General features: G+C 52.7%; 1 protein-coding gene across 1 annotated transcript; it reads right to left on the bottom strand.

Annotated features, from left to right (window-relative positions):
• Positions 1-6,995: 6,995 nt before the first annotated feature.
• On the bottom strand, positions 6,996-15,382 carry PURB (purine rich element binding protein B). The gene has a single exon (XM_027573475.2). It carries the CDS (start codon positions 15,292-15,294, stop codon positions 14,380-14,382), a length of 915 nt encoding a protein of 304 aa, XP_027429276.1. The 5' UTR covers positions 15,295-15,382; the 3' UTR covers positions 6,996-14,379.
• Between the last annotated feature and the right edge of the window lie 4,436 nt (positions 15,383-19,818).

Raw genomic sequence — 19,818 nt, forward strand, 5'->3', positions numbered from 1 at the left:
CATGAGCTGAGCCAAGGCAGTAGCTTAACCGACTGAGCCACCCAGGCGCTCCAGATACATACTTTTTATTTTTTATTTCTTTTAAATATTTTATTTATTTGACAGAGAGAGACACAGCGAGAGAGGGAACACAAGCAGGGGGAGCGGGAGAGGGAGAAGCGGGCTTCCCGCCGAGCAGGGAGCCCGATGCGGGGCTCGATCCCCGGACCCCGGGATCATGACCTGAGCCGAAGGCAAACGCTTAACGACTGAGCCACCCAGGCGCCCGGGATACATACTTTTTAAAGCTCACTCTTGTTGAAAATTTATTGTGAAATAGAAAAATATTATAGAAAATGGTTAGTTACAGATTTCCACCACACCCTAAATGATAAAGCCACTGTAGCAAGAACATTTGGGGTTCCCTCTGTACGCAGCTCAAACACCCATCACCTAGGATTTCCTGCTGACCCCAGACAGCAGCCTCCACACCACCTCCCACCACCGGACAAAGCAGCACCTGTTCACAGCCACCCCACGGGCTTGACAGGGACATGATCTGTTGGGTTGGGAAAGGGTCAGGCACAGAGAAGGTCACTGCTGGTCTCTTCTCAGCTTTAACAATGTGGTCAAGGGCGCACTCTGTCTGATGCACTCAGTACCAAATCGGGACAAGCTAGGGGTTCCCTAAGCTCATGTCTTCTCACTCTAATAAAAGTGGAAATAGTATCCTGTAACACATGACAGCTGGTGGGCAACGTCGGGGGGCGGGGCGCTGAGGTGACAGGCAGCACGGACGGTCCGGTCCAGGGCAGGTGTCACCATGGGAGGTTGGGGACAGACAGGGACAGAGGGAGCAAGACTTCAATCTGCTTTTTGTATTATTTTGAAACGTGTTATCTATTTGAAAAGGTAGACTCAAAAAAGAAAAAAGCAAGACATTAGGGGCGCCTGGGTGGCTCAGTCGTTAAGCGTCTGCCTTCGGCTCAGGTCATGGTCCCGGGGTCCGGGGATCGAGCCCCGCATCGGGCTCCCTGCTCGGCGGGAAGCCTGCTTCTCCCTCTGCCGCTCCCCTTGCTTGTGCTCGCTCTCTCGCTCTGACAAAGAAATAAAATCTTAAAAAAAAAAAAGCCAGACGTTAAACTGTATCAAATGCCCAACATCTGTTCATTTAAAAAGAAAACCCGCCAGCCTATAATTTCTTTTTAAAACAATCAAAAATCTGAAGCTCCTCGAATGTGACTTGTAGTCAGTGAAAAAGAAAAAAAAATAAGGAAATTGTTTTATTATTCCAAATAAAATCTTTTTCAGCTTGCCGTAAAGGAAAAGGTTAGGAATGCGGTTCAACAAAGACATTTGGCCAAAAATGAGTGGTGAACATAAATGTTAGGACCATAAAAATTCACCTGTCAGACCTCCCTGCGGAGAGCACAGTGACCAAGGGGTCCAGTGGCCGTGCATTTACCACAACTGTTGCCAGGATGCCTTTGGGGTAGATTCCCAGAATCGGGATTGCTGGGCCAAAGGCCAACTTCTCAGGTGATCGTGCTGGATGTCACCAAACCCTTCCTGGGGGGTCGTGCGCTTCCACAGTGATAGCGAGTGCTTGTAGACCCACGGAATCACCAGTGCAGTTTGTTGTCACACCGTCGCTGAGAAACAGCATCTCAGTTAGTTTTACTTTGCATTTCTCCTATTAGGAGGGAGATTACTTTCATATAATTATGGACCCCTGGTGGCATTTTTTTCTCTGAATTGTCTGTACCTATTTCTTATTTGTGTGTGATTTGCTTTTACCTTTATGCATCCAGAATCCCCAGGCCCCAGATAAGAGTCTGGAAACGGTCGTGGCAGAATAGTGCTGTTCTTAACCATGGCTGCCCTTGGGCCATACCCAAGTCTTGAAGGCCCCGAAATGGTCCTAGCTCAGGGCGCTTGAAGCACGACTCCTACCGAGAGCCGCTCAGCTCTTCTTCTGGGAGCCTGGCTGTCTGGCGGGCTGTAACTGGAACGTGTCCTTTGGCAAACATCTTTCATATGCATTGAGATTTAACAGTGGGGGAGTACCCTCTGCGCGAAGGGGAACCATGCTCCTTGCTGCAAAGTGAAAACATGTCAAGTCCTGCTCGCTGAGTCCTGGGAGGACCCGGTTTGTGGGCTTGGCAGGTGCTCAGCCAAGCCGACTGTGGGCTTAATGCCCCTGCCTGTGTCCCCAGCCCTGCTCTAGAATGCGTCCCCCCAGACTTGTTTTATCCCAAGTCCCATCCACAGAACAGAAAACCATCAGCTGCCAGGGGTCTGGAAGAGGTCAGCAGGTGTATCCAAAGCAAGCTCGCAGCCTCCCCAGGAAAGGCGTGGTGTTAGCTGAGCCAACAAATGAGACCTCCCTGTCTCGATGAGTCACTTGCCTGAGTGACATCCCCAGCTGGGTTTTCACAGCCAGGAAACAGCAGCTGCTGACCTCGAACATTCCACACTGCTAACAGCAACTCTCTTTCCCCCCCGCCCCCCCGCCGCCACTGTTTTCTGCCATTCTTCCTGAGAACCAAACATGCTTTCTCTTCTTGCATTATGTATACTTGAGGCTGCCTTCATGTTCTGAACTAGGCATTACTGGGGACACGATGTGCATATTCATAAAGGCTTTCTCTGAATTCTAAGCCAAAGCTTCAAGGTCAGAAGCAGCTAGACGCAGGTACGGTCGGGAAACACTCACTGTAGGTCACAGAATAAAGAAAAAGAAAAAGAAAGAAAAGAAGGAACAAGTTTTCTTGTTCCTAAACTGCACAATAGTCTCATGACACGAAGCGCAGGGCCGCTGGATGCCTGCATGCAGGTGAGCATCACTCCATTTCACAACTTCTTACTTGTGAATGCCAGTTGTTTGCCTAAAATACACACAAAGTCGATCGGAAACGCAACCAGCAAACAATTGCTCCATTCCTCAGAGCTCACAAAATAAAGACACTTTTCTCTCAACTCCAGGGGCTCAAAAGTTTTTGTTTTGCCACTAGGGAAGACAGATGTGCCCATGCCTGACTCAATGGAACCTAAAATCATGAAAAAATAGGTTTCTTTTCTTTTTTTTTTAAAGATTTTATTTATTTATTTGAGAGAGAGAGAGAATGAGAGATAGAAAGCACGAGAGGGAAGACGGTCAGAGGGAGAAGCAGACTCCCTGCCGAGCAGGAAGCGCGATGTGGGACTCGATCGCGGGGCTCCAGGATCATGACCTGAGCTGAAGGCAGTCGCTTAACCAACTGAGCCACCCAGGCGCCCGAAAAAATAGGTTGCTTTTCGATTCAGTTTCTGCATCAGAGGTGGCTTTGTGGCCCAGAGTAACACACAAGGGATAGCCATTAATGTACCTACCGAGGGTTCTGCGTCATTTCACCTGGTGAACTAATACCACATGTTTTCGATATGTATCAATACCTTCAGGGGCGCCTGGGTGGCTCAGTCGGTTAAGCACCTGCCTTCGGCTCAGGTCATGATCCCAGGGTCCTGGGATCGAGCCCCGAATCGGGCTGCTTGCTTAGTGGGGCGTCTGCTTCTTCCTCTGCCCCTTCCCCTGCTTGTGCCCTCTCTCTCCAATAAATAAATAAATAAATAGTCTAAAAAAACACCATACATAAATGTGATGGGCGCTTAACACTGCTGAGATTTTAAGAAATTATCAACATTTTTCAAAAGGACACATGCTGAATTGTTTACCAATAGTTACCTTTAAGGAGTGGGTTTGGAGAAAGAGAGAACATTCATTTTTGTCTCTCTGTTTTATTTTATTTATTTATTATTATTTTTTAAGAGCACAAGCAGGGGGAGAGGCAGAGGGAGAGGGAGAAGCCGACTCCCCGCTGAGCAGGGAGCCCGATGCGGGACTCCATCCCAGGACCCCGGGATCATGACCTGAGCCGAAGGCAGACGCTTCACTGACTGAGCCACCCAGGCGCCCCTGGAGATTTTAATTGCCAAAAAGATGCCCACCGGTTATGGGGGGTGCTGAATAAATGAGCAAAGGACGGGACGATTTTGAGGGTGGGACAGTCTAGGAGGGCTTCCTGGCAGAGCCTGGGGAGGGAGAAGTCAGGGAAGCCCGAGCAAGGCTGTGCCTGAGCCAGGCCCCCCGCCGCGGCTTCAGTCCACACCCCCAGCTTCTGGCCTGTGGTCCAGCCCTGGGAAGCCTGCGGTGCACTTGAGCAAGGGACCACTGCCTGTTCTTGTTTATTCACTTGGCTGTTTCCTGGTTTGACACCTAGGATGGGAAAAAAGATAAAATAGCATAAAAGGGGCCATTTTCAGGTCCACTTGCTCTTCCCACTGGCTTCATATGAAGTACCTGTTTGGCTCCAATCCACTCCTGCAATGTGACTTTGGAGCCATTTGTGTTCTGGGAGGGAAACCATGATTTTAAGGTCTAGAGCGAGCTGGTGGTGCTTACAGTTGAGTTGGGCTCACTCTGATACAAGACTGTAGCACTTTCTTTCTGGGTCACTGATACGGATGAACCCAATCAGCACAGTGCTCTTTTTAACTTTGGGGACCTGTTTTAATTTTGTTCTCAGACACCACACCCTGAGGACGTTGATGAGTGGCACCCACAGTTTCTGGTCAGCTGCTTCCCTGTAGGGACCCTAAGAGGTCCTGCAGACCTTTGTGGGGCACCCAGGGCTGCCAGCATGGGAATGGGGTAGCAGCGCAGAGAACTGGCTTAGATGTGTGCTCACTCCCCACCACTAATGAGCTGGGAGGCCTGAACTGGGGTCCCGCGGTCTACACAGAGTGCCGCGGTCACCTCCGGCCTGGGGACTACCTTCCGGCGTCAGTGGTGCTGTCTCCGGCAAGGAGTGAAGGCCCGGGCCCATCTTGATGGCTTGGGCTGATGTCGGCTTCCCAGCTGTGGCGACCGCATCAGTCGGGCCCCAGAGGAGCCCCTCAGACGCCTCTCTCGGTGGCGGGCAGAGCGCGCCGGGGCGGAGCGCCGAGGTTCCCGGCGCGTCCGGTGGGGTCCTTCCCCTCCCCCCGCAGGTGCGCTGGAGCACCTCCCAGGGCCCCGGGCGCGGCTCCGCGCTGCTTCCCACCTCTGCCGCCCACGCTGGGCCCCCGGCCCCCACCGGGAGTCTGCGGAGGCGCGTCTGGGAATCTGAGACCACGCACAGGCTGTCCCTGAGGAGGGAGATGCGCTGGCTGCAGCCGGTCCTGCCCTCCAGGGACCTGGGAGCGGGACTCGGCTTCCCTCCACCCCGCCCCGTTCTCCCCAAAAGCTCCCCACTGTTTTCACTGCAACCGGGACCTCGTCTTCTGCAGCCGGGGCGCGCCTGCACGTAGGGGCTCGCCACGACCAGTGACCGGCCACAGTCCGCTACAGATTCCAGTAGCGGCCACCAGGTGGCTTCTCCGGACGCCAGACCGGCGGGGACCCCAAGTTTTTTTGTGTTCGATACTCGCCCAGAGCCGTACTCTGCTAGTGTGTGACAGAGCCAGGGACAGAAGCTAGCTCATGGCACCTGAAAGGCCCACTGTTCTCCCTGCCGGTCACAGCGCGGTCCTGTCCCTGCACCTGCTGCTGCCCTTGGGAGCTCGCCAGGGGTGCAGCGTCCCAGGCCCCACCTTGGGAGCGAGCAGGACCCCCAGCCTTCCCGGTGAGGGCTGCCCCCTGCAGACCCCCCTGAGGAGCTGTCCCGTTCCCGGGTGGGTGAACGTGCGCGCAGCTGAGGCAGAGCGGTCGCGGGGTAAAGCCAGTCCGGGGACTGCTGTGCCATCCGGATTAAGTTTTCCTGCAGCAGAGATTCCCAGCACCCTTTCTCTTGGTTCCCTGAGATCCCGCAGGCCGCCGGTTCACATCCCCGACTCAGGAGGACCACTGGGGAGCTTAGAAAGGTAGAGAACAAAGCACACCGGACACCCCATGTCCGTGTCCCGAAGACTCCGGTGCGGGAGGCCTGGGGCTCCCCAAGGGGGTCTGCAGTGAGGGCCAGCGCCAGGGACATGAGTCCCAGGGACACCATGGCGGTGGGCGCGGAGGGGCTATTCCACAGCAAGAGCCTCTAACTCCGCCGGAGAACGCCGCGGCGCCAGGGGGTGATAGCTGTGCTAGTCTCCAGCCCATCCCCCACCTTCAGCAAGAGGGCCACTGGGGTCCCTGAGTCAGGACCACTCCCGGGCCACAGCGGTGCTCGCCCCTCACCTCCTTCTCACCAGCTCGCCTTCTCCAGAGGCTCCGTGGCTGTAGCCCACAGGGTGTGTACTTTTAATTTTGTCTTAAAATTAAATGTCTAGGGGCGCCTGGGTGGCTCAGTCGGTTGAGCGACTGCCTTCGGCTCAGGTCATGACCCTGGAGTCCCGGGATCGAGTCCCGCGTCGGGCTCCCTGCTCAGCGGGGAGTCTGCTTCTCCCTCGGACCCTCCCCCCTCTCGTGCTCTCTCTCTCTCTCTCAAATAAATAAATTAATTAAATGTCTGATATGCTAGGTATCAGTTGATACTGGCCTGAAAGATACAAGCTCCTTGCAGGGGGTGGGGGGCTGACTTAGGTAGGTGTAAAGGGGCTTCTGAGGCCAAAAGGTTTGGGAACCCCAACTGGGATCTAGGATGCAAGAGTTTTTCCTTCAAGGGCGGGGAGCACTGGCCTAACCCACTCCCTGGGTGACCAGCTGTGACAGTCGAGGGCGAGCAGGTTCTCGCCACCACTGGGAAGGTCGGGGCCTAACAGCCAGGCGGCCAGGAACAAAAGTGACAAGTGGCCTGTCTGGGACATGGGCCGCAGCAGCAAACTAACGTGCAACCCCAACTGCCTCCAGATGCTTACGAACCGCAAAGGGTCTTGCACCCCTGAGGGCTCTGGGACTCGCAGGCTATCGCCCCTATCGTCCCCATGAGAGCCGAGACGGCTTCTGGGTCCTTCCAGGAGGGAACTCGCCCCCTTCCAGACCCACCCGAGTCCAGCTCGCTGAGTGGTCCTTCCCTCCCCGTCACCACCTGGTTTCTGAAATCAGAGACGCCAGCACACGGTTGTCGTTCACTTTTCCGCATACTTTATTTGTTACAAACATACAATTTTTAAATATAGACTGTAAAACTCCATTTGCAAAATCTGCTATTGTAAGGAGTGCACACCAGCAGTAAGGATTCTTCAACTTTTGTCTCTGTGTTTCTGTCAGTTTTGCTAGTTAGTGGTCAACACGGGACCCGCCTGTCACAGGCCTGTCGGAAGCTTCGGGAGGTGCCCACGTGGCAGCCTTGCTCGCGTCCACGCCGACTGGCACCCGAGCTCCCACCTCCAGGCCGTGAGCACAACAGCCCGTCTACACTCTGCTTCTGAACGGTTTCCAGGAAGTGTGATTTCTGAACGGCACTGCACCTCACGGGCTCGTTTGAATCGCCCATGCAGCTGTTAAAGTGCATTCTTCTTTTAAAAAATAAGAGGAATAATCTTTACTCTTTAACCAAGGTACTTAAAAAAATGAACTTTTTGGTCTCTCAGCAGATATTCCCAAGTTGATCCTATCACTACAAATTTTAGTGTTCTATTTACAAATATTTATAGGGTTACAGGTGGAGGGGACCTTATAAAATTAAAGGTGCAGCTTCTCTTGAAGCAGAAACCAGTTCTACAAATTCATACACAGGAATACACACTTGGTTTACAATGCACAAGCATGTGGGTATTTACACAGAGACTGAAGACACCCCCAAACCCCTTTTTAAGTACCTAGTTGTCCCTCTAGATCAGGAAGCTCGGTCTCCTGCCATCAAGATTTGGTTTAAAATCATTTTAAATGACTTCTGCCGAGTCTCCACAGGCAGGACATCAGTCCCAACTTTGGAGTGAACTGTCTAGTCTAAGGAAGCCCCTGCTGATTATGACCAGCAGTGAGGGTTCCCACAGGATGGAAGGCTTGCTGTCTGGAAACGTATCAGAAGACAAATGGACTCTGAGGAATGATCCCGGGAAAACATTTGCACGAAGGAGCAAAAGGAAGAATAAATCCCCACTAATTGTTCCAATACACCGATCTTAGTTATCATTCAAATATTGATGATCATTGAGAAAGACCTCCCATACACTCTCCTGCTGCGACAACAGGTAAAACTAGGCTCTAGAAGTATGCCCTGTGCTTGCAAAAGATGGACTTTTGTTCCATCTATGAACTTCTAGGAATCCAGAGAGCTTTTGTGTGCGGAGGTGCCTTGCAGATTTCTGCCTCGTATTGGAGCGACGAACAGCGGAACCCCCAATCCCTACAACACGGATGTGCTTTGTGGGAGAACCCTGTCCTGCAATTTTCTTGGGCCTCTCCCTGCAGTTGTATCTCCCTGAAAAGGGGATTTAAAAAGGGAAGGAATATCCTCCTGGCCATTCCGTTTCCAACCAGGTTTTTTTGAACAAGCCTGGACGGCGGGTAAGACCCAGGATGAAAAGTCTGCTGCTGGACTTACTGGCAACGTGAAGGGCTCTACCGCTTTCCTCAGCAGGACGGCCCCACAGGTCACCACCCTATAGACACAACGGACCCTCTCTCATCTGTGTTGCTGGACATCTCACACACAGGGCACTCGCGATTTCCTCCGAGACTCACGACCTCAGGCTAGTCAAAAGTACGGTCATGCTCCTTCATCAGAGCGTCTGTTAGAATCACCTATGGGGGAAAACAACATCTTGGCTTCAAACAAAGCTGTGCCCCCCTGTGATGAGGGGCCCCCTCGGAGCAGGGAAACTACCCACACAGTGTCTGCGGTGCTTTACCGGGACCGGGCCACACGTCTAACTCGAGAGGCAGGAGTCAGATTTGCAAATGAAATGGAAAAGATGGTGAACAAGGGTCATCACACTGACGGCATATTCCCTGTTTCCTCAGGGAATACAGAATACATTCATCAAAGTCTTACTTGGATCAAGGGGAACAGGTATCACCTGGAACTTGCCAGAGTAATAAGTCTTCATGATACACCTTTATAATTTTTTCATTTTCCAAATCGGATTTTCATCCTGACACAACTGGACCACATTTATCGTAAGAAGGGTCTGTTGAATCCATCAGTAATGAAACTACGTTTTAAGACCAAGGGCTGGGAATAGTGACTTTAACTCAGGAACTGGGATAAATGAACTCACCGCCCCTGAGTGTGAGCTCTTGAAACTTTGGCGGGGGGGGGGGGGGGGGGGATTTGAAAATCAATGACTTTGCTTTCCTAGATTTAGAAACTGGGCAAATGAGGTTCTAGTTTGCCATTTCCACCCTCTATCTGCAATTTCAAAAATGGGGCGCCGACATGCACTTTTAAATTTTGTGTATTTTTCTTAAGGTAAATGTGGTTTTCTTTCTTTTCTCTTTCCTACAAGCTACCCCCCCAGCCCACCCACGCACCCACTATCCAGTTTATTCAAGGGGGATAGTAACTGTTCAGGAAGACAGCTCATGGATTTACAGTACTCTAAAACCAACCCTGAAAACTGATAATCTCATTCACTTACTCTAACTTCAGTGCTGTTGTTGACAGGAAAAAAAAAAGTTACCTTAAGGCTTAAGGGAAAGTAACTTATTAAATTGTGAATGCAGCATTGTTTACTCTCCCATCGATTGGAAGCTAGCAAAACGCATTCTGGATCAATAATACAAACTTCCTAACATTAGCAAAGATTTTCACTCTTCTTACACAGAACAGTATTTGTAAGCAGATTATCTAAGGGAGCCTGAGAAACCATGATCCACATCACACGAAGATCCCATGAATTTCATTATCAAAAAAGTGCTTTATCTTTGAGAAATATGTCGGGGTTCAAATGGAAATATACAATGTAAGATCACTCGACACTTTCTCAAGTGAAGTACAAAGTGGAAAAGGAGGAAAGCGACGGGAGGCTCTGCTCTCTGAACAGGCCTCATGCGTGTGACTTTTAGGGTGTATTACATTAAAATTGTTTTCAGAGTTAACAGTGGGATTTTACACCACTCTATTCTAAAACCTGAGATTGGACACCAAAGCAGTCAACTTTGTTACTTATCAGAGCAATTCTGATCCTTCCTAAAAACAGAAGACAACTCAATTGAATTGGTAACTCCAGGGTCAAAACCATGAACTTTCCCCAGGCGGAAAGGAGCCGGGCCGCACGCGCATCGGACACCAAGAGTGGCGCGCACAAGGCCTCTCGGTGAGTCACCTTCGCACCCGCGAGGTCACGTCCCTCCTTCCCTCACACTGATCAAGGCCACGCTATTTGTAAATGAATATCTACTGAGAGATCAGTTGTGCATTGGACAAAGTACCGTAACTGGGTTAAAAATGAAAACAAAATTTACAGTGAAGAATACTTATGTGCATGGCTGACACACTCAAGCTTCTCCCTAAGGCCATCCGCCTCCAGAGCAAGGCGGACGCCAAGCAATAGTTACGTCTCGATACCTTGTGCAGGTCACTCTACCCTCCAGTAGAGCCGGTCAAGGTCACACGGAACAAAGCATCCTCAGCAACTATGCGCCTGAAGTGTGCAGCCGTTTTCAGACCACTCAATATGAGGGCATTATTATAACCAGCCTCTTCTGCCCACAACCCTGCATTTTTCAGATAAGACAGGATAACTGTTTTGTTTTGAGAAAACTGAAGCTTGCGTCTCTTTAAAAGACCTGCAATTTACTGCCAGGCGAGGGAGGGGCCGGAGGGAGCAGGAGAGGCCGGGCTGCCCCCCGCAGCCCCCGCAGCCTCCCCACTGGCCGGCAGCAAACCATTGTGGAAAGTGACCTGACAAGTGGCCGTGTATGCGCCACGGCCACAGCCCTTCTGACCGACTCCATGCCTCCCACGGCAGCTCAGGGTGTCTGCGTTTCCCATTGGGTTTCCACTTTTGAGTTTTGGGTGCCATATAGATTCACGTGGCGCTCTGTGCAGCATATGCACTGAAGGCTTTCTCCGCGGACTAGAACTGCCCCGCGACTCGAACCAGAGTGGGGACAAGAGAAACCACGAAGCAATGGCGGGATCTCACCACAGAGTTTTGCTCTTTTGATTCTGTTCCTGCGACTGGACTTCTTGGGTCCAGAACGGCACTGGCTTGAGAAACACTCTACCACCGGTCGCAAAAGGAATTTTCGTTCCCCATTTCTTAGAAATTGGACTGTTTTGAACATGTGATTAGCCGGGATGTTTGCCAAGGTGAAAGGACAAGCCCTGAATCACTGTTCGTAGTAGAGGCTGAAAACCAGAACAAAAAAAATCTGGTTGTTTCCCAGAGTCTGTAATGCCATTTTCTGAGTGGAATTAACAGATTTTCTTTGCTAAGCGCTGTTTGTGAACGAGTTCTGAAATCCGGCCTTGGTAACAGGCCACACATCAAAAGAGCAGTCTCTGTGCTCGTGGATTTCTATTGCCCCAGAACAGTGAGTTGAATGAGGGTCAGTGAAATGCTACAACTAATCCACACCCTTCTGTAATCTTCCTGCAGTGAGAAGAGAGACTGTGAACCACCCCCTGCAGGAGAAACAAACCTTTGAGATTGGTTAAGACTTAAAAACCCACCACTATGACGTTTACCACTTATTCTTACATAGGCAGGTCAAAATTTTAATATAAATTACTTTTTCCAACACATAGCTTATGCATTCTTTGCTCCTTTTTTTGGAGGATTCTCAAATTGATATCTAAAGATTTACATATGATATATTACTGTTATATGGTCTAATGACTAAGAAAATTTCTCTGGTAACCAAAGCTGATGCCATATATGGTAGTGTTCTTGGCATATACTCTATATGCCTCAGACCACTTCCACATTCTTTCTATTCAGCTAATTATAGCTTAGTAGCCACTGGTGAAGGATTGTGAAGACCCTGTCATTTCTACAGAATAGAAAGGCAAGGCTAGTTACTGCAATTTAGCCAAACAAAAAGAAAAGAAAAAATACACCAGCCCCTTCCAAAGGGGAGGTACTGCACCTCTGCAAAATTGAACTGGCTCAGTGCAGCTGAGCAACAGAACCACCACTGAAGCAAGAAAACAAGTTGGTCTAAACAGGAATTGTACACGGTGTGAAAATGAACAAGTCACAGCAGTTAACTGAGAGCTGCAACCTGAATTTTCATTGCTGCCTCAAAGTTGAAACTGAAACAGTTTCTGCAAACCTAACACTAGCGCCCTTACTAAAACGGTGTAGGGATTTTTTGTTCTCCGCAGCAAAGAAATCAACACTCAAAACACATAGGTCAATACAGCAGGACATTATTGAAAACAGCTGCCTTGTGGTACAAAATACAGTACGAGTATATACGGATGTCATTAAAACATCAAAAATACTATTGCTCCCATACAATTTAGGAAACATTCTTTGCGACGGAGAAAGTCTTTTAAAAAAAAGGAAAAGCTTTAAAAAAAATCTGTTTAAAAAGTCTACTGTGGAGGATGAGAGTAGAGAAATAGTCTGAAAAGGGCACCAGTTTGTGGCTCTTCCACTTTTTTTTTTTTTAAAAACCTAAGATCAACAGTATTCTGAATCATAGTCTAATTTTTTTTAAAAAAAGCCTAATTTTATGTACAGTTCTTTCCCTCCCTCTCGGCCATGATGCATGAAGATGACCTTTTTGTAGATTACTTATTTCCCAATAAATACAAAAAGATTGTATAGATTGAATAATACCAAACTCAGATAATAAAAGGGTATGCAATAAATTAAATGGCAGCTCAGATAAAGGGCAGGCATGCAGTTAAAAAAAACAAAAACACAAAACTAAGATTGTGGAGGTGGGGTTACTTGCCTCCTGGTTGAGAAGGTGTCGCACAAAGAATACCTACAAACTTTGGAAAGAACGTTAGCTCCCGTTCAATTCAAAGTCGCCTAGGTCTGTGACACTTCTAGGAATACCTTGGTGATGGGGTGGGATTAACTTGATTAGTAAAAATCATTTCTACTGAAAATCCATTTAAAATATAGAAGAGGCGATCCTTGAAAACCCCAACTTTTATTCTTGAAAAACAGCTGGATAAACTGGCGAAAGCCAGTTTGTTGAAATTTCAAGATGGTATAAAAATGCTTCCAGGACATAGTCAGCATTTGTACGTTCCCTTCATCTCCATTCCGATGGATTTCAGCTTCTAAAGGGCGCGCTGCTCCAATCACTCATCCATCATTTGCCAACTTTGATTGGGAGGTACTGAAACAATGGATCGAGTTCTTAAAAATTTACTTTAAAAGAATAGATGATGCTGGAATTCTGGACCTGAGGATCTTTAGTATGTGAACAAATCCACAGACGGAACTGAAGATAGGTGAAGACTTCAGTTTTGGTTATTTCCAACTTTTCTGTGAGGACATATATTCCATTAAAGCTCAGGCTTGTAGCCACAGTTCCTTTTGTAGGTATCTTCAAGTTTAACGGTTGAAAATCCAGCCAACCAGGGGCCCAAAGAGCCGAATTAGCCAGCTCAGGCGGAACAGCCACAGGGACCTGGCTCTCATTCACCCCTAAGCCATCTCTTGGTAATGACCTCTGTGTCTAGAGACCGGGGGAAGGACTTTAGTGAGCAGCAACTAATCCACTCAAACAGTCCTCCTTGTGCTTGATGCCGGATTTCTTCCCGGGCCTACCTCAGCAACCCCCAATGTAAAACGGCTCTTAGTTCTGAAAAAAACTTGGCCAACTTCCAAAACCCTTTAGTAACAGCTTCTAGTTGAAGGATTGACATCTGAATCCATTTGCATCCAGGAAAACAATGCCACAAAGAGACACGGACACTGGTCCAGGTTCCACACAAAACCATTTTAGACAAAATGGACCCAATTTGTTTCTATATTCCCCGGTGGCTTCTTGAATTCTTATTAAGAATGCCCTGTCCATGATTATTTAAAGTCGCACTCCTTTTCATGAAACCTGTACCCTCAGAACTGGGCAAAGGCCAAGGCCTCTCTCTTCTCAAGAATCTCACGAAGACCTAGATCCAATATGGTGATTTCAGTGGAGGTGAAGAGACCGACCCCACAACAGTGAGGTCGGGAGAGCTCGTCCGGCCAGGACACCCAGGTAGAACACACATGCAGCTGTCATGGATGCGTCTGGGGGGACTCCAGTGTTCCGCGGCCCCCGGGCACGCAAGGATCTGGCCCCCCGCAGGGCTACCCTGGCGGGGTCGCAAACCCCAGCTGGAAACTATGGAAACAGAGACGATTTTGCTCAGGTTGTCTCCTCTTTGCAGGCTGCTGTCAGTTCCTTGGAACTTTGCTGCTTTTCTCGAATTGTCTGCGACTGTTCTTTTGCGGTTATTTCTCTTGATGAACTGTATTACTTTTTAGCTTTGCGTTCTCCCGACGGGGCCTCCCCGCTCCGCCTCCACTGGCTCCCTGGGGATGAGCAGGAAGGGGGCTCTCCAGGCCAGGGGACGGAGGCGGGGCGGGCCCGGCGGGGAAGCGGCGCCCTCAGTCCTCGTCCGCCTCCTCGCACTCCGACTCGTCGCCGCCGCGCCGCTCGTACAGCTTATCCCTCTGCCGCTCCTGGATCTCTTTCATCTCGTCCGCGTAACGGCAAAAGGCGCCCCCGAACTTGCCCCAGGCTTTGAAGGGGACGGTGATGGCGTTGCGGTAGGACGGCTTCACCTCACTGACGCGCAGAAACACGCCGTACTTGTTGCAGCCCACGTCGAAGAAGAAGCGCTTGGAGTCCACGGTGATGGAGGTGCCTTCCGGGAGCTCGCCGTACAGGCCGCCGCCCGCGCCCCCCGCGCCGCCGCCCGGGCCCCCCGCCAGCTCGTCGTCGTCGCCGCCGTAGTCGTCGATGAGCTTCGCCAGCGCGTCCCGGAACTCGATGAGGCCCTGCGCGGGCAGCGCAATGGTCTGGCCGCTCTGCAGGCCGCCGGGCCCGGGGCCGCCGCCGCCGCGGTTGACCGTCTGGCGGATGCGCAGGAAGCGGCCGCGCTGGTTCTCCTTGAGGTCCAGGTAGTACTTGCGGTTCTCGCGCACCAGGAACTCGCTCTTGAGCGCGCGCCGCGGCCCGCCGCCGTCCTCCGCGCCCGCCGCCGCCGCCGCCACCTGCTCCGGGCTGCTGGGGCCCAGCTGCGCGTAGTGCTCGATGAAGTCGCCCAGGTAGTCGCGGAACTCGGCGGCCACCGCCATGGACAGCGTCAGGCGGCTCTTGGAGCCCCCCGCGCCCACCTCGGCGATCTTCAGGAAGCGGCCCTTAGCGTTCTGCTTCACGTCCAGGTAAAAGCGCTTGTTCTGGATGTCCAGCCGCTTCGAGGCCAGCTCCTGCGTCTCCTGCTCGCCTCCGCGGACCGCGGGCTGGAAGCCGCCGGGCCCGCCGCCGCCGCGTTCGCTGCCGCTGTCGCCGTCCGCCATCTTCTCGGCCGCCGCCGCCGCCGCCGCGCTTCGGCCGCCGCCGCCCGCCGCGCTCGCGCCCGCCCTCCGCCCTGCGGCTCGCTCTCCGGGGCCCCCAGCCTCGCCCGCCGGCCGCTCACGCGCTCCCGCCGCTCATCGCCGGCCTCCGCCGCCGCCGCCCCCCATCGCCCCGCGCTCCGCCCCGCCACTTCCGCCCGGCTCCCGCCAGCTTCCGGCGCGCGCCCCCTGACGCCACCCGCCCCGCCCCGCCCACACGCCCTCGCGGCCGGAAGCGCCGCGCGCCGCGGCGGCGACGGCGGCGGCGGCCGCGCGCAGAACAGTGACGTCGCGGCGCGCGGCGCCCTGGGAAGGGGAGGGCGTCTGGGGACGGGAAGGGCGCGGGAGGGCCCGGGGCGGAGACGGTGTGCGTCCCGTTTGCGGTCGCGTGTCTCCCAGGTGCCAGACTCGTCGAGATAGGGGCACTTCCTTGTAGGAAAAGCGGTTATGATTGTGGTTACTTCTAAATGGAGAGGCATTAAAAGAGGGAGGATGCCTGGGTAATCCGCGCTCACAACAGAGCTGATCCGGTAGCGTTGCTGGGCAACGGCCCGGGAGCGGCGGGCGCTCCGCGTCACGTGGGCGCGGTGACGTCATCGCCGCGGGCCGGAGGGGAGGAGGGGGGCGGGATGGGTCGGGGGGGGGGTGGTGCAGTTTCCGTCCGCCAATCTCGGAGCGCGGGCCGGTCCGGCGGAAAGCCTCGGCCCGGGGAGGACGTGGGCCTCTCCGGGCGCCGCACCCCGTTTGGCCTCCGTGAAAGGTGCCCCGCGGCTCCTCCTTGAGGTCCCGCGGGCCGCCCGCCCCCGCGGCCCGGCTCAGCTCGGGGAGAACTCGCCGCCCCTCTGCTCCTCGCTCATCAGCCTGCTTCTGACCAGCCCGGTTCTGCCTGATGAGTCAGATCTCGGGCTTTGGTTTTGAGCCTAGGATCTTCTCCCTTTTCATATATTTGATGGTCACATATTTTTCAGACTTTTTACAGTTTGTTTTCTTAAACATACATGATTACATCATGTGTTACGCTTAATTCTCGTTTGTAACATATTTTGGTGCATACTGTGAAGCAGAGAATCTAAAAAAATTGCTTCAAATGGCCAATTGTCCCGGTACTATTTATTGAACAAAGACAGATCTTGACAGGTGGGGATGGTTGTAGATTATTTTGGGCAGAGGGAACATATGTTCCCGGATGGCAAGAAGTCTGGTTTGGCTGGAGCCCAGGGTCTGCGGGGAGGGGGTGGTGAACATCACGGCGAGAGGGCTTGACCTCTAGGCAGGGGCTTGGACTTGGAGGGGGCAGGCAGAGCTGTGTGAGCAGGAGTGTGACATGTATGTCTGCTCTGTAGTTGGAGGAGGTGACTCATGGCACAGGACAGCCTGGCGGGGTCCATTAGGAGGCAACAGCTGTGTTGCAGACCCAAGCAAGCAGGGACTGGATGTGGCTGGTGGAGAGGGAGGGAGCTGTGGGGCCTTTGGGGCAAGAGAAGCATCAAGATTTAAAAACCGGATGTGGGGGCAGGCAAGAGGAGTCCACGTTAATGTTAGAGTGCCCAAGGCTGCTGGGGAGGACCAGCTCTGGAGATGATAGGGAGCACTGAGCAGAGACCTCCTGGGTGCCAGCCTGCTGATGTTCGGTGCTCCTCCCCCATGCCACTCACAGAGAATGGTGCACAATGGGTCGAGCTTTGGTGCATTTTTGGAATATCACATTCTTTTCCCAGAAGTTTATTACTTCTCAGTGGCCTTAAGCACCTGCCTTTTAGCAAATCCAGCACAGATGAGAGCGGGTCCAAGTGTCAGGCAGTGTGTTAAATTTGAGGAGCTGGCTGGCTGCCCAAGGGGAGGCATGTAGGCAGCTGTGGGACCCAGACAAGCTAAGTCGAGGAGAGGGGCAGCAGGGTTGGGAACCACAGGCAGACAGGGTGGTTCTGACCTTAGTTCCCGGGAGGCAGTGTAGAGGGATCAGGGACACGCAGACAAGATGGGGGGACAAAGACTGAGGAGTCAGTGTTACAGTTCATACTGAGCCTGCATGTCCGCTGCCCGCAGGTCTCGGACATGGGCAAAAATCACGCAGCTCTAAGAGGTGGAGCAGAGATCCCTGCTCACGTCACGGATCTAAATTCTCTCTCTTACGCTGCCATTTGGGGGGAGTGTGGAAGCCAGATGTCCCAGTGCTACGGAGTGAATGTGGGTGGGGAAGGACGGCACCCAGCAAAGGGAGGCGTCTGCCTGCCTTCCAGAGGCCTGAGCCAGCTCCGAGGCTGGGGAGCAGGGAGGGGAGTGGTCATTCAGTGAGGGCCTGCAGTGGCCAGGAGATGGGCACAGAGGGAAGGGCATGGCCCTGGCAGGTGGGCAGGGAGCGTGGACGAGAGACAGGAGCTTCTGGTGGGGAGGAGAGAAGATGGGGCTTTCCACCAAAGGCTGCATCTGCTCCAGGGCCCGAGTGAGGCCGCCTGTTGCGGAGGACGCCTGGGCGCGACTAGAATCCCCCTGAGCAGCTGGTCCGGCCGAGGCTGGGGCAAAAGCACGCTGCTTCCTGCAGCCACTGACCAGCTGGCGCCGGGCAGGAGGCGCAGATGGCGGCGGGCCTTGCCAGGGCTAGGGAAACACGTGAGGGACTGGGGTCCGTGGCCTCAGATGACCAGCCCGTCTCCCAGCTCCGGTACCTCCCCCTGCCCGTTATTGTTCCTTTTAAGCCTAAAATTGAAACAGTACTGTTCAAGTGTAGCACTCTTGAGCCACATCCCCTACACGTCAATATTTTAGCACATTTCTTTTCTCTCTCTCTCCTTTTTCTTCCCCCAGAACCATTTGAGGATGAGCTGCAGACACGATGCCCTGGTGTTGAGGGGTGCCCCCATCGCGGGCGCTGGCACCCAGACTCCCGGCCGGCACCCCATGTGCAGATGCATCTCAGCGTGACGCTCTGGTCACGATTTCCAGCTGGCGTGCGTCAGAACCTCCAGTGACATCTTGGTTTGTTGTTCGTGCACAAGCTAAAGAGATGGCCTCATCCGGGCCTGGCAGAAGGCCCACACCTGCTGTCATTCTGGAGATTTTTGTCTCCTGTGAGGTGGAAAATCAATTCTCGCTCGGGGGTTGAGTTCCAGGCACAGTTTCTGGTTTTGGGGCTTATCAATCGATGCACTAGCTCTCCAGGTTTTGTAGGTGCTCTTGGCCTTAAAATACACCTCTGGGGCACTCCCAGAGGCTGGTACCCAGCTTCACTCACGCTCGTCAAGCCCCCTGTATCCTGTGCTCACCGGCACTGCCACGCGGCCTTGGGATCCCCAGGAGAGGTGTATGTCCCTCCTGGGAACACTCCAGCCTCCACTGCCCAGCACTTGGTGATGGTGAGCGGCTTCACTCCAGCTTCCCGGCCACCAGTGTGCAGACCACGAGCTCCAGAGCGGCCTTGCCCTTCCTTGCTGGTATTAGTCCTGGTTGTGTGCAGACGTTTCCCGCAGGCTGCCTGTTCTGTAAAGACGCAGTGTTGAATTGAGAGCACACGCGCATCAAACCTAGAAATACTTTTGTCTTTGGGAGAAATTATGTTTGTTGGATGAGAGAGATGAAACCCTCAACAGAGCAACCTTGAACAAGATCCCAGGGCACCTGGCTGTCTTGGTCGAGCATGTGACTCTTGGTCTTGGAGCTGTGAGTTCAAGCCCCATGCGCGTTGGCCCTGGAGCCTACTTAAAAAAAAATAGAATAAGAATTGGGGCGCCTGGGTGGCTCAGTGGGTTAAGCATCTGACTCTTGATTTCAGCTCAGATCTTCATCTCAGGGTCATGAGTTCAAGCCCTACACTGGGCTCCACACTGGTCGTAGAGCGTACTTAAAAAATTAAATGAAGGGGCGCCTGGGTGGCTCTGTTGGTTAAGCCACTGCCTTTGGCTCAGGTCATGATCCTGGAGTCCCGGGATCGAGTCCCGCATCGGGCTCCCTGCTCGGCAGGGAGTCTGCTTCTCCCTCTGACCCTCCCCCCACTCATGTGCTTTCTCTCTCTCATTCTTTCTCTCAAATAAATAAATAAAAATCTTAAAAAAAATTAAATGAAATTAAAAATAAGTCCTTAAAAAAAAGGAAGCAGGATCCCTAGAAACAGAACAGTCAGAAGTGTATTAGGTGGTTATTCATAAGCAGGTCTGAGGAGGCCGTAACTAGGGTCACTCGTGCCTTGAACGGGGGGCGGCCTCTCTTGGGGGACAGCAGTGTGTGAGGAGCCCCCTCCCAGCTGCTTGGGGACACGTTTGCCCTTTCCCAGCGACCCTGTGTCCCTTGAGGCCTTTCCACAGAGCCGGACAGCAGCCGTCTTTTTTGGCCACTCCTTCCATCCAGAAAATCTTAAGGTTTTGCTCTCACCCCAGAGCTTCCTGGGGATATTGCTTCTGCCTCCCTTGTACCTTCCAGAAGACCGTCTGGCTCAGCACCGGGCCCCCGCCTGGTGAGTCCGTCTGCCCTTGGCTCAGCCAGACGAGGGCCTCC

This window comes from Zalophus californianus, chromosome 12, assembly GCF_009762305.2.
Source record: "Zalophus californianus isolate mZalCal1 chromosome 12, mZalCal1.pri.v2, whole genome shotgun sequence".
In the NCBI taxonomy this organism is placed as follows: domain Eukaryota; kingdom Metazoa; phylum Chordata; class Mammalia; order Carnivora; family Otariidae; genus Zalophus; species Zalophus californianus.

What these genes read in the sequence shown, in the direction of transcription:
- PURB (XM_027573475.2), bottom strand. Translation starts at nt 15,294, where the DNA reads ATGGCGGACGGCGACAGCGGCAGCGAACGCGGCGGCGGCGGGCCCGGC.